Source organism: Scyliorhinus torazame, chromosome 10 (assembly GCF_047496885.1).
Source record: "Scyliorhinus torazame isolate Kashiwa2021f chromosome 10, sScyTor2.1, whole genome shotgun sequence".
Taxonomy (NCBI): Eukaryota; Metazoa; Chordata; class Chondrichthyes; order Carcharhiniformes; family Scyliorhinidae; genus Scyliorhinus; species Scyliorhinus torazame.
In genome coordinates, this window is record NC_092716.1 from 250,181,815 (window position 1) to 250,204,116 (window position 22,302).

At 54.2% G+C, this 22,302-nt stretch overlaps 1 protein-coding gene across 1 annotated transcript in view; it reads left to right on the forward strand.

The window, feature by feature from the left end:
* Window positions 1-15,800: 15,800 nt before the first annotated feature.
* The window catches only part of slc5a12 (solute carrier family 5 member 12), a 106,835-nt gene continuing 100,333 nt past the window's right edge, over window positions 15,801-22,302 (forward strand). The window contains exon 1 of the mRNA XM_072466661.1: window positions 15,801-16,161. Coding sequence (XP_072322762.1) covers window positions 15,802-16,161 — 360 coding nt within the window. The 5' untranslated portion in view covers window position 15,801. The remainder of the gene's footprint in view (window positions 16,162-22,302) is intronic.

Consider the following 22,302-nt stretch of genomic DNA (forward strand, 5'->3'; position numbering starts at 1 on the left):
CCTTGGTCATGGCCTTGACCTCCTCGGTGGAGTAAGGTAGGTTACGGGACTTGATGAAATGGGCAAGCCAGGTGACCCCCGGGTGGCAGAGATCATCGTGGATGGCCCTCAGGCGGTCTTTTTGCATGTTGGCGCACGTGCCACGGGACAGGGCATCTGGGGACTCGTTGAGCTTCCCCGGACGATATGTAATATCGTACGTGTAGGTAGAGAGTTCGATCCTACACCTCAGAATTTTATCATTCTTTATTTTGCCCCGTTGTGCGTTATCAAACATAAAGGTGACCGACTGTTGGTCGGTGACGAGGACGAACCTCCTACCAGCTAGGTAGTGCCTCCAGTGCCGCACGGCCTCCACTATGGCTTGTGTCTCCTTCTCGACTGCAGAGTGTCGAATTTTCGAGGCGGTGAGGGTTCGGGAGAAGAACGCTACTGGTCTGCCCGCCTGGTTGAGGGTAGCAGCCAGGGCGACGTCTGATGCGTCGCTTTCTACCTGGAAGGGAATGGTTTTGTCCACCGCGTGCATGGCGGCCTTGATGATATTGGCCTTGATAAGACTGAAGGTCGACTGAGCCTCAGCCGTCAGGGGAAAAACCGTGGTCTTAATGAGTGGTCGGGCTTTGTCCGCATATCTGGGCACCCACTGGGCATAATAGGAAAAGAGCCCCAGGCACCGTTTGAGTGCCTTGAGGCTACAGGGGAGGGGAAGTTCCTTAAGGGGGCGCATGCGGTCGGGGTCTGGGCCTAGGACCCCGTTTTCCACGATGTAGCCGAGGATGGCTAGCCGGGTTGTGTGGAACACGCATTTCTCTTTATTGCATGTCAGATTGAGGGCCCGGGCGGTCTGGAGGAACTTCCTCAGGTTTTCGTCGTAGTCCTGCTGGTCATGGGCGCAGATGGTGACGTTGTCCAAGTACGGGTATGTAGCCCGTAGGCAGTACTGGTCCACCATTTGATCCATCGTCCTTTGGAAAACGGAGACTCCGTTTGTGACACCAAAAGGGACCCTGAGGAAGTGGAAGAGCCAACCGGCTGCTTCAAAGGCCGTATAGGGGCGGTCCTCTGGGCGGACTACCAGTACTTGTGCCCTCCAAGGGCTGTTGCTAGCCTCTATGACCCCTTCTTTTGGTAGCCGCTGAACCTCTGACTTGATGAAAGTCATGTCTTGGGCTCTGTACCGCCGACTCCTGGTGGCGACGGGCTTACAGTCGGGGGTGAGGTTCGCGAAGAGGGGGGTGGTGAATCTTTGAGTGTCGCCAGGCTACATACCGTGAGCAGGGGCAGGGGTCTGTCGAACTTCAGTGTCAGGCTTCGGTGGCTGCACTGAAAGTCCAGACCGAGCAGCAGGGGGGCGCAGAGGTGAGGGAGGACATAAAGTTTAAAACGGGCGTAATTGCTGCCTTGGATAGCGAGGTTCGCGACACAATACCCCGTGATTTGGACCAAATGAGACCCAGATGCGAGGGCGATAGTTTGGGAGGCGGGATAGGTGCGCAGGGAGCAGCGTCTTACCGTGTCTGGATGGATAAAACTCTCCGTGCTCCCGGAGTCAAAAAGGCAGGGGGTGTCGCGGCCGTTGATTTGAACCTGCATCATTGAGTTTCGCAGGTGCTTCGGCCGAGATTGATCAAGCGTGATCGCTCCTAGTTGCGGGCAGTCAGAGTCCTCGGTTGAATCGGACTCGCAAAATGGCCGCCGCCGTCGGTCGCACGTTTTGGATTTTGAAAATGGCCGCCGCCAAAATGGCCGCACTCATGACTCGCACGAGACCGATCATGCGTCGGAAGTAGGCGTGTCCGGCCGCCGCGCGGCCACGTTGCGGGGCTTTTGGTCCCGGGAGTTCAATTTCTGGGCCTGATGAGACTTTTGTTTCTGGCCTTTGGGCCCATCCAGGCAGACCTTTGCGAAGTGCCCCGTCTTTCCGCATTCGTTGCAGATAGCGGAGCGTGCCGGGCTATGCTGGCGTGAGTGCTGGCCTTGCCCACAGAAACCCGATGTGAGCGGGTCGCCACGCGGCGCAGGCCTGAAACGTGGCCGAGTCTGGAGGGAATCGAGAGGGGTTCGCAAGGTCCGGGGAGTACATGCGTAGATTATGGTGGGCCGCTTCAAAAGAGACGAGCGTTACCGTGCCTTGGAGGTCCTTCGCTCCGTCTTCTAGGAGCCGTTGCCGGATGAACGTGGATCGGATACCGGACACAAAAGCATCACGAATATGTAAGTTCATGTGGACTTCTGCCGTCACCTCTTTATGGTCGCAGTTCCTGGCGAGGGAGGTGAGTCTCTCCAAGTATTCATCTAGCGTTTCCCCAGAGCGCTGGCGGCAGGTCGAGAGCAAATGTCTGGCGTGTACCTCGTTTATTGGCTTTACGAAGCGCTTCTGTAGGATTTCGACCGCCGTTTCGTACGTCGGAGCTTTCTCGATCACGGAGGATAGTCGGTGGCCCACGCGGGCATGTAGTAAGCTCAGCTTGCGAGGTCCGTCAACTTCAGTCTCTGAGGAATTCAGATAGGCCTCAAAACACCGGATCCAGTATTTTAAAATGTCAGTGGCCTCCGGCGACCGAGCGTCCAAATTGAGTTTCTCCGGCTTTAGACCGCTGTCCATCTTGTTGTAGTCTGGTAATTAAATTGAGATACCCTCAATTACGACTCAGGAGAGAAGATTGATAATTCAAAGGCATTAATTACCAGAGAATCAGACAGCAGCCGAGAAGTGTGCCCACTGAACGTAACCTTATATACAGTTCCCTGGGGGCGGAGCCAGAGGCGGAGTCCCCCAGGGTTCCAAACCCAGTCTTAAAGGGGCCTATGCATTAAAGGTACATGTGTATACAGATATCATTCATCACAAACATAAACGCTTAGAGTCACCATGAAACGATTGTTCTACAACCCCACTTGACAGATTAATTAATGCCCACAAGGGAAGGAAATAGTCCATCCTTACAGGGCTTACAGTTTGGTTGATTCTGAACTGCCCTTTGAAATGGCCTAGCAAGCCACTGAGCTCTATCAAACTGCTATGAATTCTACAAAAAGGAATTAAACTGGAGAGACCGCTCGGTATTGACCTGGGCACTGTCAATCCTGCAAAATCCTTACCTTGGGAGTTTGTGCCAAAATTTGGAGAGCTGCCATACAGACAGCAACAGCCTGACATTGTCATACTCACAGAATCATACCTTCCAGACAATGTCCCAGACACCGCTGTCGCTAGCCTTGGGTAGGTCCTATCCCAGAGGAGGAGGTAGCACTATGGTATACGGTCAGGGGGGAGTTGTTCTCGTAGGTCTCAAGTCAAACATCGGCACGGAAACCTCCTGTTGGTTAACATGTACCGTCCCCCCTCAGCTGATGAATCACTACTCCTCCATGTTAAACACCACTTGGAGAAAGCACTGAGGGTGGCTAGGGCTCAGAATTTACTGTTGGTGAGAAACTTCAGTGTCCATCGTCGAGTGTCTGGGTAGCACCATTAGCTGGCCTAGTCTTGATAGACATAGCTGGCCTAGTCTTGAAAGACATCGCTGACAGAGCTGAACTGTGGCAACTGGTGAGGGAGCCAACAAAAGGGAAAAAACCTATCTGAGCCCATTCTCACAAATCTACCTGTCACAGATGCCATGACTGTGTTGGTAGGAGTGACCACTGCCGGAGGGGATAGTTGGCACTGAAGTCTTGTGCTCCAGACCTAGCTGTGCCCTTCACCAATCTGTTGCAGTACAAAACTGGAATCTGCCAGGCAATGTAAAGAATTACCCAGGTGTGTCTTTGATACAAAAGACAGGACAGGCCCGGCCCAGCCAATTACCACCCCATCAGTCTACTCTTGATCATCAGCAAAGTGATGGAATGGGTCATCTACAGCACTGTCAAGCGGCCCTTAATTCAGCAATAACCTGTTCGCTGATGCTCATTTTGGGTTCTGCCAGGACCATAGTTCCTGACCTCATTACAGCGTTAGTCCAAACATGGACAAAAGAGTTGAATGTCAGAGGTGAGGTGAGAGTAACTGCCCTTGACACCAAGGCAGCATTTGGCTGAGTGTGGCACTAAGGGACCCTAGCAAAACTGGAGTCAATGTGATTCAGGAGGAAATCTCTCCACTGGTTGAGGTCATACCTAGCACAAAGGAAGATGGTTGTGGGTGTTGGATGTCAATTATTTCTGTCCCAGGGCCCACCATCTTCAGCTGCAATGACCTTCCCTCCATCATAATCTCTGGAGTCGAGATGTTCGCTCATAATTGCACAATGTTCAACACCATTTACAACTTCTCAGATGCTGAAGCAGTCCATGCCCATACGCAGCAAGACCTGGATGACATTTAGGATTGAGCTGATAAGCGGCAAGTTACATTTGCGTTGCCAGGATAGGCAATGACCATCTCCAACAAGAGAGAATCCATCCATCCCCCCTTGACATTCAATTAGAATCGCTGAATCACCCACTGTGCATGCAAGAGGTCAGAGAATGGGATTGCTGCAGAGATTAACTCACCTATTGACTCTCCAAAGGCTGTCCACCATCTAAAAGGCGCAAATCAGGAATGTGAGAGAGCACTCTCCACTTGCCTAGAGGAGTGCAGCTGTAACAACGCTCAAGAAGCTTGACACCTTCCAGGACAAAGCAACCTACTTGATTGTGCCCAATCCATCGCCTTAAACATCCACTTCCCTCCTTCACCACTGGCGCACATTGGCGTGTGCCATCTACAAAATGCACTGTAGAAACTCTACAAGGCTCCTTTGACTGTCCATTTGGAACTCATAACTTCTACCACCTAGGTCAAAGGCAGCAGATGCGTGGGAACACCGCGACCTGCAGGTTGCTGTCCAAGCCACACAACATTCCGACTTGGAAATACGTGGCTGTCTTCACTGTCACTGGGTCAAATTCCTGGAACTCCCTTCTTAACAGCACTGTAGGTGTACCTACACCTAAGGAACTACAGTGGTTCAAGAAGGCAGCACACCATCACTTTTCTGAGAGCAATTAGGGATGGGCAATAAAAATGTTGGCCCAGCCAGCAACGTCCACATCCCTTGAAAGAATGCAAAAATGGTGGGCTTTTCCACCCCCCCTCCCCCAGAAGAGGCAGCCCGCCATTGGCCAGCGGCAGGACCTTTTCCCGTCATTTGCATCTTGCGCCGCCAGGCTACCCATGGCAGAGTGTTGCCATTGAAGGCGGGACCATAAGACCCAGCCAGCGGGAATGGATGGGAAATTTCAGACGGGAAACTGACCCTAATATTTTGCAGCATTGGCATCTCAGGATGTTCAGTCAGTTAGGGAAAGTTTGTAATTTGGAAAAAATAACAGCATGTTTGTATTCACCACGAATAAGGAGAGGGGTGGGATCTGAAGACAATGGAGTCAGGATCAAATGAGGTTCACCTTCAGCCTTCAGGTTTGTCATGTATCAGTTGAGTAACTGTCCTTCTATCTCTTTCCTGATAAGCATTAGTCCATGTGTCAGACATGTGTGAGTGTCAGTGAGGGTTAATTAAATTCCGCCAAGAATAAATTGTTCATTGACCTGCCTGTGAGGTAACCTTGATATCAAATTCCGGACAGGAATCATTTAGTCTACTCATTGAAACATAAACAGACCAATCAGCCACAGACAGCAGTTTAAAAGAGTTTACCAATATTTTATCATGGTGCTGCCATCAGAAAAACATATTGCAATTAACCTAAAGGAGTTTGTGAGTGTAATAAAACTCCTCAAACTGATATTCTTCTATTTTTGTCTTTTGCATGTAGTGTGAAAGCAAAGTAATATCCGCCTGTCAAATGTAAAACAATCCATTGTCGAAGGAGAGCAATAAAGATCTTTCAGAGCCCAGTCAACATGTATCCTTAATGAACGGGACCAAATGTTGTCTGGCGGCCCTCGTGGACACAACATTCCGGGTTCGCCTCTATAACTGCAGTGGCTACATATAAACGAGTAATGCATTGGTTGTGAGGTGCTTTGGGATGTCCTGAAGGTGTGAAAAGTGTTGCATGAGTGGAAACAGTGAGTCATACTCGGCTGAGGTGCCCAAAAGATCCCAACAAACTTTAAGAGAATGAATCTGCTGTGCAGGTGGTGGTAACGTATGCCATACATATCCTTATGATGATGTATCAGTGAGAGGAGTACGCATGTAAGCTTGGAGTCTGTCATACCATGTGGAAAGTGACATTTGGGAGGTTTAAAAAAAATTCTTGGTGATGCGGGCGCCATCCCTAATTGACCTTTAGAAGGTGGTGGTGGTGAACTGCCTTCTTGAACCTCTGCAGTCCATGTGGTGGTGTTTGCATTGAGTCCTGAGAGGGAAGGGCCCTGGGTGATTGCTTCAAAGGGGTGAGTGGGGGGTAGTCACAAGGGCCAAATGCTATGTTCCTAGGAAAGTGAGGGAGCTACTCCACGGCGGGCCGCCACTGGGGGCACAAAGACAGGGGTGCGGGGGGGGGTTACGGTTTGCACCATGAGAGAAGAAAAACACTGAAGCTGAGTGAACAGCACCACTAACATATCTCACCCATCCTCAAGCTGCAAACGGTAGCACTGTGGATAGCACAATTGCTTCACAGCTACAGGGTCCCAGGTTCGATTCCCGGCTTGGGTCACTGTCTGTACGCACTCCCCGTGTGTGCGTGGGTTTCCTCCGGGTGCTCCGGTTTCCTCCCGCAGTCCGAAGATGTGCAGGTAAGGTGGATTGGCCGTGATAAATTGCACTTAGTGTCCAAAATTGCCCTTTGTGTTGGGTGGGGTTACTGGGTTATGGGGACAGGGTGGAGGTGTTGACCTTGGGTAGGGTGCTCTTTCCAAGAGCCGGTGCAGACTCGATGGGCCGAATGGCCTCCTTCTGCACTGTAAATTCTATGATAATCCACAGTTGTAGGATCTGAGTAGTGTCGAAGGGCTTTGCCACTGGTCCGGAAGACTGGCCATCTGGGCTGGGTGGCTGGGCATACAAAATGCAAGGCTCACTTGAGGCACAGCTGTGGGAACCTGATTGTTCAAGTTAAATTTAACCTGGAGGATTGACAGCTATTAGCTCACCCGTGTCTGCCAGAGGAGGTCTATTTTGGGTAAATCAAAAGACCAATTAAACTACATCAAATTAGCTGAGGGACAAATGAAATCCTTTTAAGGGATGCTGCCTGAAAACAAAACAAATGAAGCTTAAAACATTAAACCCAAAAATGATTAAGGCGGTTGTTAACGCTCCCCAGGTCCCCACTGGGCACGGAAGGCCTCGACGGTGTCGGGGGACACCGCGTGCCCCCTTTTTTGGTATCCTCGGCCATGAATGTCACTGCGATGGAAGGGTAGACAGTCAGGTGGGACGACCCTCTCGATCACCCGCTGTCGCGACTTGTTTATGGCGAGTTTGGCCATAATCAGGAACAGGTTCACGAGAAGATTCTCCTCTTTCCCCCACTGGACCATTAACATTCCTGAGCCTCTCTGCATGTGCCAATTATGCCCATTCAGTTAGTTGTGCGATTTATGATTTTGCCACTTATTGGCACTCACAGATTAACCTCAGCGATGAGCCCCCATTGACTAAAGCCCACGGCTTGCACTCAGCATTCTCTGATAGGGCCAGCAGAGCTTCTGCACCCAATATAAAAGGCAAAGGTTTCAGAGCTCACCAGGTCACCCTGTTCCAACATGTGTGTTTCATAGAATTTACAGTGCTGAAGGAGGCCATTCGGCCCATCAAGTCTACACCAGCTCTTGGAAAGAGCACCTTACCCAAGCCCACACCTCCACCCTATCCCTATAACCCAGTAACCCCACCCAACACTAAGGGCAATTTTGGAGGAAACCCATGCAGACACGGGGAGAACATGCAGACTCCGCACAGACAGTGACCCAAGCCAGGAATCAAAGCTGTGAAGCCCTGGAGCTGTGAAGCAATTGTGCTAACCACTGTGCTACCGTGTTGCAGTGGCCGTCCCCAACACTCCCCCCCCCCCACCCCCCCGGGAGGTCTGCGCACAGGGCCATTCAGTTAATGCATGGGCCTGATGGACTTGCCCTTAAGGGAGCCCTGAGGGCCACCAAGGTTTTCCGGGGTGGATGATCACCTTTGTCTCTGAGTTGCGAGGGGCTCATGCGGGATCTTGGCCAGTGTGGATGAGAGTAAGGGAGTGGAACTCAGTGAGAAGGTGCTCACAGCAGTGAATGGCCATCAGTGGTGGGGTCCATGACTTGAATGGGCAATGGGTCAGAGCAACAGCAGTACTCCTCGGTGCTCACCTCCTGTTTCCTCCCTTTCAGTTATAGCAAATATACAATCATGGAACCTGTGAAGTTGGCTGTCATCTTACTAGCTATGGGACAGGAGAAGCGACACTGGCATCAACGTATGGCTGCAGCGGCAGAAGCAGCACCCTGAGGAGGAAGGGGTGGCCTGGTCTGCTCAGCTGCCAAAGGCTGCAGCACACAAAGCCAGGTCAGAGTATGCCAATGGCAGATACATTACCTGCAGATGAGTGAGAACCATGTGCAGGAGGAGGCTGTGGATGTCCCGGTGGACAGTCGTCCACCTTTGCCAGGTTATTCCGGAGTTGGCGCCACATGGGCTCAGAGTTTGCCCGCTTCCTGCCGCCCTGAAGGTTACAGCCGCCCTGAATGTCTATGCAAGTGGCTCGTTTCAGGGTCGCACCGGTGACCTCTTTGTGGCATTTCCTAGTCCGCCACAAATAAGTGGCAGGAGCAGGCTAGCCAAGGTACCAGGGCCTTAGGGTTCGCCCACATTTCTGGATTCCCCAAGTCCTCCAGGACGACGTGCTCCCTTCATGAACCGTAAGAGATTCCACACTCTGAATGTCCAGATCGTCTGCGACAATGCCAAAACACATCCTGCAAGTGTCTGCCTGGTTCCCAGGAAGCGTTCCATGACAGCTACATCAGTACTCAACACCGACAACTGCCAATCTCCAGACACAATTCTGCAACTCATCCGCTTCATTCTGGATCACAACGTCTTCACCTTCGACAACAAGTTCTTCATCCAGACGCACGGAACAGCCATGGGGACCAAATTCGCACCCCAATACGCCAACATCTTCATGCACAAGTTTGAACAGGACCTACTCACTGCACAGGACCTTCAACCGACGTTATACCCCAGATACATCGATGACATTTTTTTCCTTTGGACCCACGGCGAAGAATCACTGAAACGACTACACGATGACATTAATAAGTTCCATCCAACCATCAGACTCACCATGGACTACTCTCCAAAATCAGTTGCATTCTTGGACACACTCGTCTCCATCAAGGACGGTCACCTCAGCACTTCGCTTTACCGCAAACCCACGGATAACCTCATGATGCTCCACTTCTCCAGCTTCCACCCTAAACACATTAAAGAAGCCATCCCCTATGGACAAGCGCTCCGTATACACAGGATCTGCTCAGACGAGGAGGAGCGTAACAGACATCTACAGACGTTGAAAGATGCCCTCGTACGAACGGGATATGGCACTCGACTCATCGATCGACAGTTCCAACGCGCCACAGTTAAAAACCGCACCGACCTCCTCAGAAGACAAACATGGGACACAACCGACAGAATACCCTTCGTCGTCCAGTACTTCCCCGGAACGGAGAAACTACGTCATCTTCTTCACAGCCTTCAACACGTCATTGATGACGATGAACATCTTGCCAAGGTCATCCCCACACCCCCACTACTTGCCTTCAAACAACCGCGCAACCTCAAACGAACCATTGTTTGCAGCAAACTACCCAGTCTTCAGAACAGTGACCACGACACCACACAACCCTGTCATGGCAATCTCTGCAAGACGTGCCAGATCATCGACATGGATACCACTATTACACGTGAGAACACCACCCACCAGGTACGCGGTACATACTCGTGCGACTCGGCCAACGTTGTCTACCTCATACGCTGCAGGAAAGGATGTCCCGAAGCGTGGTACATTGGCGAGACCATGCAGACGCTGCAACAACGAATGAACGGACATCGCGCAACAATCACCAGGCAGGAATGTTCCCTTCCAGTCGGGGAACACTTCAGCAGTCAAGGGCATTCAGCCTCTGATCTCCGGGTAAGCGTTCTCCAAGGCGGCCTTCAGGACGCGCGACAACGCAGAATCGCCGAGCAGAAACTTATAGCCAAGTTCCACACACATGAGTGCGGCCTCAACCGGGACCTGGGATTCATGTCACATTACATTCATCCCCCACCATCTGGCCTGCAAAATCCTACTGTCCTGGCTTGATACAATTCACACCTCTTTAAAAACCATCTCTGGATCTGTAAAGATTTAATCACCTACTAATGCTCGCATTCCAAGCATTGTTTGGCATCTTTGAATTTGTCTATATATGTGTTTCTGGAACAGACCTCTTCATTCACCTGAGGAAGGAGCAGCGCTCGGAAAGCTAGTGACATCGAAACAAACCTGTTGGACTTTAACCTGGTGTTGTAAGACTTCGTACTGTGCTACATCCTTGGCCGCTCTCAGATCCCCCCACCTCTTTGATGGAGCTCGGGGCTACAGGTTAGCGCCTCAGGAACAAGGGGTACCCCAACAAGATGTGGCCGATGACGCCTGTGCAGAGACCACAGACTGAAGCAAAGACTCATTTGCAATGCTGCAACTTGCATGTTGGTGGAGCAAATAATCAGCTTCCTTGAGATGTATATCCCACAGAGGGCCCGTCCATAACTGTCCTTCAGTTAAGAGTCAACTACACTGCTGTTGATCTGGAGTCACATGTATTCCAGACGAGGTGAGGACAACAGGTTTCCTTCCCTAAAGGACATTAATGAACCAGATGGGTTTTTCAAGTATGAACTTCATGCTCAGCATTAGACTTTTAATTCCAGTTTTTAACTGAATTCAGTTTTCACCATCTGCCGTGGTGGGATTTGAATCCGAATCCCAGATCATTTCTGGGTCTCTGGGTGACTAATCCAGTGACAATACCACCAGACCACTGCCACCCAATCATTGTGGTGTGGTGTGCCGTGCCCTCCATAACTTGGCACTGCAATGGGGTGAGGAACTGGCAGAGCAGGAGGAAGACAACAGGCACAGCTCCTCAAATGAGGAGGACATCGAGGAGGCCGCCAATGGGAAAACCCCGGTGGAGGCAGAAGGCCTAGGAAGGTACCGAATGGGGCACAAGGTTAGAGACGCCCTGATAGCTTCTCACATCAAGGATGACCAGGACTAGGGTGGGCACTGATGTCCCACAATGACGGGTAGGCCTTCTTCACTGTGTGTTGTCAGCAGGACAACAGGCCTAATATTGCTCTTTTCATGGGCAGGTTGCGGATACCCAAGGACCGTACGATGCAGGAGGATAATGATGATGAATTGCAGGGAGGTGAGAGCTTGTTCCTCAGAGATCTCCTGCAAATGTGACTGATGCCTGATGGAGGTCACTGATCAGGGTAATTTCACGGGGTTGAGAAGCGGAATGACCCACCTCTGCTGATACAGGCTCCTCCGAAGTTAGGATGCCATTGAGATTTTATACGACTGGTGCAAGTTGAACCGCTCTCACAAGGCTTTAGCCACTGGCTTCCTCGTGCTGCAATCAGGCTTCCCCATATGAATGCCTTGGAATGGTGGTGGGGAGAGGGGAGGTTTCCTCATTACCAGGGTGACACCATCATTACTACGTCATGGCATCATGAGGGAAGGTCAATCGGCTGACATCCTGACAGACAGTAGATAAAGGCAGTGTTGGCATAGATTTCATAGAATATACAGTGCAGAAGGGGACCATTCGGCCCATCGAGTCTGCACCGGCTCTTTTGGAAGAGCACCCTACCCAAGCCCACACTTCCACCCTATCCCCATAACCCAGTAACCCGACCCAACCCAACACTAAGGGCAATTTTGGATACTAAGGGCAATTTAGCATGACCAATCCACCCAACCTGCACATCTTTGGACTGTGGGAGGAAACCGGAGCAACCGGAGGAAACCCGTGCATACACGGGGAGAACGTGCCGACTCCGCACAGAGTGACCCAAGCCGGGAATCGAACCTGGGACCCTGGAACTGTGAAGCAATTGTGCTAACCACCATGCTACCGTGCTGCCCTAACGTGCAATGGCCATTTCGCCGAGACGTGAAAGATGGAAGGGCATGCAGCAATAAAATCAGAGCGGGGAGGCACGAGGCAGGTGCAAAAAGCACCGCATGAACTCACCAAGGGTCCTTAGGCAATTACTTCCAAACCCATGACCACTACCATTTGGAAGGACAAGGGCAGAAGGTGCATGAGAACCCCACCACCTAGAGGTTCAAGTCACTCACCATCCTGACTTGGAAATATTCCGCCATTCCTTACCTGTGGCTGGGTCAAAATCCTGGAACTCCCTCCCTAATAACAAAATGGGTGTACCTACGACACCACGTGGACTGCAAGAAGGCAGCTCACCACCACATTCTAAAGGGCAATTAGGGTTGGGCAACAAATGCTGGCCTAGCATTTCCGAATATGGCGGCTAACATCATCCATTCCCACTCTGTGATACTATGAGGTGTGGATTCCTGTGCCGGGTTTTTCAGGGAGTTTCTCGCCGGCTCTGCTGGTGACTTGCCCACCGCTATTTAATGACACTAGTTTAGCCCACACTTATAATTTTTTAAAGCACTGCGGAGCTGAATTCAGAGATCGGGGCGCCATTTTGAAAGGGTGCCCCGATCTTTAAGTGAGCTTGTCCCCCACGCATCGGCAATGTCACCCCCTCACACATGGACACTACCTCACATCCCCCAAGTGAGGACACGTCTTTAGGCCCCCCAACCCCTCTTACAGCACATTTTCCCTTCTAAGACCCCACCCATCACTCCTCCAACCTCCCGGAGGCCCCCTACTTATCTGCCCTGCACTCTCCCACCGTTGAAACCCCCACTCCACCCTAATTTCATGGGCATGGCCCCCCTCACCCCCTGGCCCTTGGCACTGCCACCCTGGCACTCAGGAACCCTTGCACTGCCATCCAGACAGTGCTCCTGCTGGCTTGGGAGTGCCATCTGTGCATCTTGGCAATGCCAGAGTGGCACATTTCAGGGGAGGGCCAGGGAACCACCATGCACTTACCCATTGTTGCCTGTTTTGGTCCCAACAGCGTCGCCAATACTGTTGCTAATATTAATGATATTGGTGAACCACAAGCCTTCCCTTATAAGTCTACGTACGTTCGCCAGCGACTATTGGAAGAGGGTACGCTCGATCTTGCAGAGACTGCGCAGCTTGCTGATTCCCTAGAAGTGGCCTCCCATAATCTGGAGGCCTACAACTCCGACCGCGCGGCACCCTCGTGGGCATCGTGGGCCCCACGAGCTGCCGACTCGAGTACACCGCAAGCTTGCGCCGCGCGGCAGCCAGCCAACTCCGGAGGGCCCAAATGTTATTTTTGTGGCCAGAGCAAACATCCCAGGCAGCGCTGCCTGGCGCGGAGCGCGACCTGCAATGGGTCCGGGAAGAAGGGCCACTTTGTTTCCGTTTGCCAGGCCCGGTCGGTCGCCGCTGTTTCCAGGCCCGGCATTGCTACACCCCACACATGTGATCCAGGGGCGCCGCCATCTTCTCCACCACAAGCCACGTGCGGCCGTGGGTGCCGCCATCTTTGATGCCGTCCGACATGTGTGCCCCGTGGGCACCGCCATCTTTGGACCACGCCTCAGGACCCCTGCTCGTCTGGCCGTTCGCTGCCCGCTGTTACCTCCGCCACCGCTGATCAGCCCGGGACCTCCCAACTTCTTCTGCAGCTCGCCTCCATCACCCTTGATCAGCCTCGGCCCCGCAACCTTGTGACCGCTACGACGACGGTAAAGATCAACGGTCTCTTTGTCTCCGGGAGCACAGAGAGTTTCACCCACCCTGCTACGGTAAGGCGCTGCTCCCTCCCGGTACTCCCCGTCACCCAGAAAATCTCCCTGGTGTCCGGATCCCATTCCGTGCTAATCCGTGGGTACTGCGCACGACCCTCACCGTTTAGGGCGTAGAGTTCAGCAACTTCAGGCTCTACGTCCTCCCCCATCTCTGCGCTGCCCTGTTACTAGGTCTTGATTTTCAATGTCACCTCCAAAGCTATACTTTGAAATTCTGCGGACCCCTGCACCCCCTCACCGTCTGCGGCCTCACGACCCTTAAGGTCGATTCACCTTCACTTTTTGCAAACCTCACCCCGGACTGCAAGCCCGTCGCCACTAGCAGCAGACGGTACAGTGCCCAGGACAGGACCTCATCAGGTTGGAGGTCCAACGGCTTCTGTGGGAGGATATCATTGAGGCCAGCAACAGCCCCTGGAGAGCTCAAGTGGTGGGAGTGAAGACTGGGGAGAAGCACAGGATGGTCATTGACTACAGTCAGACCATCAACCAGTACACGCAGCTCGACGCATACCCCCTCCCACGCATATCTGACATGGTCAATCAGATTGCGCAGTATTGAGTCTTCTCCACAGTAGACATGATGTCCGCCAATACACTGCGTTCGAAGCAGATGGCCGCCTCTATCATTTCCTTAGAGTTCCCTTCGGCATCACCAATGGGGTCTCGGTCTTCCAGCGAGAGATGGACCGAATGGTTGACCAGTACGGGCTGCAGGCCACCTTCCCGTATCTAGATAATGTCACCATCTGCAGCCATGATCAGCAGGACCATGATGCAGACCTCCAAAAATTCCTCCATACCGCCAAACTCCTTAACCTCACCTACAATAAGGAGAAATGCGTGTTCCGCAGCAACCGCTTAGCCATCCCTGGCTACGTAGTGGAAAGTGGAGTCCTAGGGCCCGACCCCGACTGCATACACCCCTTCCTGGAACTCCCTCACCCCCACTGCCCCAAGGCCTTGAAACGATGCCTGGGGTTTTTCTCATATTAAGCCCAGTGCGTCCCTAATTATGCGGACAAGGCCTGCCCACTCATCAAGGAGGTGGAGGAGGGGCAGAGGTGGGGGTAGATGAAGGTGGAGGAGGAGGAGAGGGAGTAGGTGGAGGAGATGGAGGTGGAGGAGGGGGACAGGGAGGAGGAGGAGGAGGAGGTGGAGAGGGGGAGGAGGAGGGGAAAGAGGAGTGGGAGGTGGAAGAGGATGAGGTAGAGGGGAAGGAGGAGGTGGAGGGGAGGAGGATGAATCGGAGGAGGCAGAGGAGGAGATGAAGGATGAGGGGTGGAGGAGCCAGAGGAGGAGGCAGTGGAGACGGAGGGGCGAAGGAGGCGGAGAGGGATGGGGTGGAAGAGGAGATGGAGGAGGGAGGAGGAGATGGAGGAGGAGGTGGAGGGGGAGGAGGCGGAGTAAGAGGTGGAGGGGAAGAGGCCGGAGGGGGATTCAGAGGAGGAGGTGGAGAGGGAGGAGGACAGGGAAGAGGCGGCGAAGAGGGAGGAGGTGGACAGGGAGGAGGGGGCGGAGGTGGAGAGGGAGGAGATGAGGAGAGGGAGGAGATGAGGAGAGGGAGGGGATGAGGAGAGGGAGGAGGGGGAGAGGGAGAAGGGGTTGGAGGGAGGAGGGGGAGAGGGGTTGGGGAGGAGGACAGGGCGGAGGGGGCGGAGGTGGGGGGAGGTGGAGAGGGAGGAGATGGAGGAGGGGGTGAGGGAGGAGGGGTTGGGGGAGGAGGAGGAGGAGGGGCCTTTCCTTGGCCGATGCCCCGCTGGGGAGGGGTCTCTGGGTAAAATGGCGGATGTTTTCCGGCCCCTCCCCTCGCGCATGCGCGGAGGCGGCCGGCTGCATTTCCGTTCCCGCCCGGTGTGAATGAGCGGGAAGCGGGACTGGTGGCGAGGGAAAACCGACAAAATGCCCAAATTCGTCAACCCCAGCGTGGAAACCTTCACGGTCTGGGACTACCTGGTCTTCTCTTTGCTCTTCGTCATCTCCTCCGCCATCGGCATCTTCTTCGCCATCAAGGAGCGGCACCGCAACGTGGACTCGCGCGAGTACCTGAGCGGCGGGCGGCGCATGAGCTTCGGCCCGGTGGGCCTGTCCCTCACCACCAGCTTCATGTCGGCCATCACCGTGCTGGGCGGCCCGGCCGAGGTCTACCGCAACGGCGCCGCCTTCGTCCTCTTCTCCTTCACCTACATCTTCGTGGTGGCCATCACGGCCTACCTCTACCTGCCCGTCTTCTACGAGTCCGGCATCGCCAGCACCTACGAGGTGAGGGGGGAGGGGCGGGGGCAAGGGAGCTGTGCCCCCAAACCCCAAGCCCGGGGCTCCCAAACCCCCAGCCCGGGGCCCCCAACACCCCCAGCCCGGGGCCCCCAACACCCCCAGCCTGGGGCCCCCAACACCCCCAGCCCGGGGCCCCCAACACCCCCAGCCTGGGGCCCCCAACACCCCCAGCCCGGGGCCCCCAACACCCCCAGCCCGGGGCCCCCAGCCCGGGGCCCCCAAAACCCCCAGCCCGGGGCCCCCAAAACCCCCAGCCCGGGGCCCCCAAAACCCCCAGCCCGGGGCCCCCAACACCCCCAGCCCGGGGCTCCCAAACCCCCAGCCCGGGGCCCCCAACACCCCCAGCCCGGGGCCCCCAACACCCCCAGCCCGGGGCCCCCAACACCCCCAGCCTGGGGCCCCCAACACCCCCAGCCCGGGGCCCCCAACACCCCCAACCCGGGGCCCCCAACACCCCCAGCCCGGGGCCCCCAACACCCCCAGCCCGGGGCCCCCAACACCCCCAGCCCGGGGCCCCCAACACCCCCAGCCCGGGGCCCCCAACACCCCCAGCCCGGGGCCCCCAACACCCCCAGCCCGGGGCCCCCAACACCCCCAGCCCGGGGCCCCCAGCCCGGGGCCCCCAAAACCCCCAGCCCGGGGCCCCCAAAACCCCCTGCCCGGGGCCCCCAACATCCCCAGCCCGGGGCCCCCAACACCCCCAGCCCGGGGCCCCCAACACCCCCAGCCCGGGGCCCCCAACACCCCCAGCCCGGGGCCCCCAACACCCCCAGCCCGGGGCCCCCAACACCCCCAGCCCGGGGCCCCCAACACCCCCAGCCCGGGGCCCCCAACACCCCCAGCCCGGTGCATCCAACACTCACCACCCTGGAGCCCCCAACACTCACCACCCCGGGGCCCCCAACACTCACCACCCCGGGGCCCACAACACTCCCCACCCCGGGTTCCCCCCACCCCAGGGCCCCCAACAGCCCCAACCCGGGGCCCCCAACAGCCCCAACCCGGGGCCCCCAACAGCCCCAACCCGGGGCCCCCAATAGCCCCAACCCGGGGCCCCCAACAGCCCCACCCCGGGTTCCCCCAGCCCCGGGGCCCCCGACAGCCCCAACCCGGGGCCCCCGACAGCCCCAACCCGGGGCCCCCGACAGCCCCAACCCGGGGCCCCCGACAGCCCCAACCCGGGGCCCCCGACAGCCCCACCCCGGGTTCCCCCAACCCCGGGGCCCCCAACACCCCCCACCCTGGGGTCCCCAACACTCCCCACCCCGGGGTCCCCAACACTCCCCACCCCGGGGTCCCCAACACTCCCCACCCCGGGGTCCCCAACACTCCCGGGTCCCAACACCTCCCATCCCGGGGCCCCCACCCTAGGGTCCCCAACACCAAACCCTGGGGTCCCCACCACCCCGGGGCCCCTAACACCCCCACCCTGGGAGTCCCCCCTGCACCCCAGTCCCAGGGTCCCCCCTACACCCCAATCCCAGGGTCCCCCCTACACCCCAATCCCGAGGTCCCTCCTACACCCCCATCCCGGGGTCGCCAACACCCCGACCCCTGGTTCCCCCACCCCGGGGCCCCCAACACCCCCCACCCCGGGGCACCCAACACCCCTACCCGGGGCCCCCAACACCCTCCCCCCCCCCCTGGGGCCCCCAACACCCATCCTGGGGCCCTCAACACCCCCACTCTGGGGTCCCAACACCTCCACCCCAGGTCCCCCAACACCCCCACCCTGGGTCCCCAACACTCCAGGGCCCCCAACATCCCCACCCCGGGGTCCCCAACACCCCCATCCCAGGGCCCCCACTCTGTCCTCACCCCGGGGCCCCCACTCTCTCCTCACCCCAGGGCCCTCACTCTGTGTTCCCAGACCGGGGCCCCGCTCTGTGCCTCCCCCCACCCCTGTGCCCCACTCTGTTTCTTCCCCCCACCCCCAGGGCCTTGTCTTCCTTGTCCCTTCTCCCTAACTCCTACTGCAAGGGGCCTTGGCACGCTATCTGTACAAATGTTTTTTTTTTACAATTTAGAGCAACCAATTCATTTTTTTTCCTATTAAGGGGTAATTTAGCGTGTCCAATCCACCTACCCTGCACATCTTTGGGTTGTGGGAGCGAAACCCATGCAAACTCCACACAGTCTGTGACCCAGAGCTGGGGTCGAACCTGGGACGTTGGGGCCGTGAAGCAGCAAAGCTAACCACTGCGCCACCGTGTTGCCCTTGTATCTGTACAAATGTAAAGCTTTATGAGACGTAATATCTGCCACCCCATAAGGCGCCGGAATAGAAGTAGGCCATTCGGGCCATCAGTCTGCTCTGCCCTTCAATAAAATTATGTCTGATCTGATGGAATCCTCGGCACAACTTTCCCGCCTTCTCCTCATCAACCTTCATTCCATCACTGATTAAAAATCTGTCCATCTCAGCCTTTGGTGTACTAAACGACCCAGCCTCTACAGCCCCATCGGGTAAAGAATTCCACAGATCCAATACTCTCCAGAAGACATAGAATTTATAGTGCGGAAGGAGGCTTTTCGGCCCATTGAGTCTGTCCTTGGAAAAAGCACCCTACTTAACCTCACGCATCCACTCTGTCCCAGTAACTCCACCTAACCTTTTGGACACAAAGGGAAATTTTACATGGCCAATCCACCTGACCCTGACTGGCACATAGGAGCAGAATTAAGCCATTCAGCCCACCCACTCTGCTCTGCCATTCAATCATGGCTGAAATGGAAGAATACCCCCTCCTCTCAATTGGGTCGTCATTGCTGTTCTGAAGGCTGGATAGTTGATGTTGCGTAGTTGTTTGAAGGTAAGTAGTGGGGATGGCCTTGGCAAGATTTTCGTCTTCATCGATGATGTGTTGAAGGCTCCGAATAAGATGTTCCCTCCGGGGAAGCACTGGACGACGAAGGGTACTCTGACCATGACACCACAGAACCCTGCCATGGCAACCTCTACAAGACGTGTCAGATCATCGACATGGATATAATCACACGTGAGAACACCACCCACCAGGTATACAATACATACTCATGCGACTCTGCCAATGTTGTCTACCTCATACGGTGCAGGAAAGGATGTCCTGAGGTGGGGTACATTGGCGAGACAATGCAGAAACTGCAGCAATGGATGACCGGACATCACGCCATAATCACCAGGCAGGAATGTTCCCTTCCAGTCGGGGAACACTTCAGCAGTCAAGGGCATGAACTTCGGGTAAGCGTTCTCCAAGGTGGCCTTCAGGATGCACGACAACGTCGAATTGCCAAGCAGAAACTCCGCATGCATGAGTACGGCCTCAACCGGGACCTTGGATTCATGCCTCACTACCACCTCACACCATCTGGCCTGGGCTTGCAAAATCCTACCAACTGTCCTGGCTTGAGACAATTCACACCTCTTTAACCAGTCACACCGTCTGGACCTGTAAAGAATTACCTGCAAAGCCTCGCATTCAAAGTATCATCTTGCATCGTTGGCTTTGTCTTGTGTGTTTGTGTAACCTACCTCTGCACTCAACTGATGAAGGAACTACGCTCCGAAAGCTAGTGATTCCAAATAAATCTGTTGGACTTTAACCTGGTGTTGTAAGACTTCTTACTGTGACTTAAATGTCCAAGCACTTAATTCAAGGGCAATTTGGGATGGGGCAATAATTGGCTGAGCTAGCGACGCCCACATTCCCTGAATGGGATTTGTGCTCCAGAATGTGCTGCAGGGCTGGGCTGATAAGCATGTTCAAGGCTGAGATAGACTGATCTTTAATCAGTAAGCGAATTGAAGGTTATGACAATAAGGCGAGAAAGTGGAGTTGACGATTGTCACATTAGATCAGTCATGAGTGTCATTAGATCACATACAGTGCAGAAGGAGGCCATTCGGCCCGTCGAGTCTGCACCGGCTCTTGGAAAGAGCACCCCACCAAGCCCACACCTCAACCCTATCCCTGTAACGCAGTAACCCCACTCAACACTAAGGGCAATTTTGGACACTTAAGGGCAATTTAGCATGGCCAATCCACCTTACCTGCACATCTTTGGACTCTGGGAGGAAACCCATGCAGACACGGGAGAACGTGCAGACTCCGCACAGACAGTGACCCACGCCGGGAATCGAACCTGGGACCCTGGAGTTGTGAAGCAATTGTGCTAACCACTGTGCTACCGTGCTGACCTAATTACAGCCTTGGTTCAAACGTGGACAAAGCGAAATTCCAGAAGTGAGGTGATAGTGACGGCCCTTGACATCAAGGCAGCCTTTGGTTGAGTGTGGCGTCAAGGAGGCCTAGCAAAACTGGAGTCGATGGGAATTAGGGGGAAAACTCTCCGCTGGCTGGAGTCGCACCTGGCACAAAGGAAGATGGTTGTGGTTGGAGGTCAAGTACCTCAGCTCCATGACATCACTGCAGGAGTTTTTCAGGGTAGTGTTCTCAGCCGAATCATCTTCAGCTGCTTCATCAATGACCTGACTCCTCAGATACTGAAGCAGCCTATGTCCAAATGCAGCAAGAGCTGGTCAATATCCAGATTGGGCTGGCTATTAGCAAGTAATATTAGCGTCACACAAGTGCCAGGCAACGATCATCTCCCAACAAGAAAGAATCTAACCATCACCCTTGAAATTCAATGGCATTACCATCACTGAATCCCCCACATCAGCATCCTGGAGGTTACCATTAGCCAGAAACTTAACTGGACTAGCCATAACCTAGAATGAAGAACTTCGTCAAATGAGGAACGGTTGAGTACTCTGGGTCTGTACTCGGGGTTTAGAAGGATGAGGGGGGATCTTACTGAAACTTATAGGATACTGCGAGACCTGGATAGAGTGGATGTGGAATGTTTCCAATTGCAGGAAAAACTAGAACCAGAGGGCACAATCTCAACGACGATCCTTTAAAACAGAGATGAGGAGGAATTTCTTCAGCCAGAGGGTGGTGAATTTGTGGAACTCTTTACCGCAGAAGGCTGTGGACGCCAAATCACTGAGTATCTTTAAGACAGAGATAGATGGGTTCTTGATTAATAAGGGGATCAGGGATTATGGGGAGAAGGCAGGAGAATGGGGATGAGAAAAATATCAGCCATGATTGAATGGCGGAGCAGACTCGATGGGCCGAGTGGCCTAATTCTGCTCCTATGTCTTATGGTCTTAGAATCTTGTGGCTACAAAACCAGATCAGAGACTTGCAATCCTGCAGCGAGTAACTCTCCCCCTGACTTTCCAAAACCTGTCCACCATCTACAAGGCAGGACTGTGATAGAACACTCCACTTGCCTGGATGAGTGCAGCTCCAGTAATACTCCAGAAGCTTGACACTATCCAGGACAGAGTAGTCTGCTTGATTGCTGCCCCTTCCACAAACATTCACTCCCTCCATAGTGGTAGCTGTGTGTACCATCTGCAGGATGCAGGAACTTATCAAGACTCCTTAGACCGCACCTTCCAAACCTGTGACCACTACCACCTCGAAGGACAAGTGCAGCAGATAACTGGAAACACCACCACCTGGAGGTTCCCTCTAAGTTACTCACCAGCCTCACTTGGAAATATATTACCATTTCTTCATTGTTGCTGGGTCAAAATCCTGGAACTCCCTCCCTAACACTACTGTGGGTGTTCCTATACATCAGGGACTGCCGCAGTCAAGAAGGCAGCACACCATCACTTTTAGGGCAACTGGGAATTTCCTGATAAATCCTGGCCTAGCTAGTGACCCCCATAAATGAACTTTGAAAAAAGTTAGAATACAGGTAAGTGGACAGTTTGCAAAAGACCATTTCAAAATCATCCGTTGAGGACTGGACTGATGTAATTCTTAAGTTATTCCAAAGAGTTGAAGGAAGAGAACAAACTTTAAAACTTCAGAGGGAAAAGGTAATTGTGGTGCTCAAAAATAAGTAGAGAAACAAAAGAGGATAAAAAGTTAAGCAATTTAAACCAAGCAGAATTACAATCTTTTGAGAGAACATGAGAAGCATCTTAACAACATTCTTGAATTGGCCAATGGAGATTTTGAACAGAGAAGAAATGAGATGTCAGCGCACAGAAATGCCATTTTGAGTTTTCTAAATTGAATTGATGAATTTACAGCTTTTAAGTTTGGAAAGCTTGAAAATGGA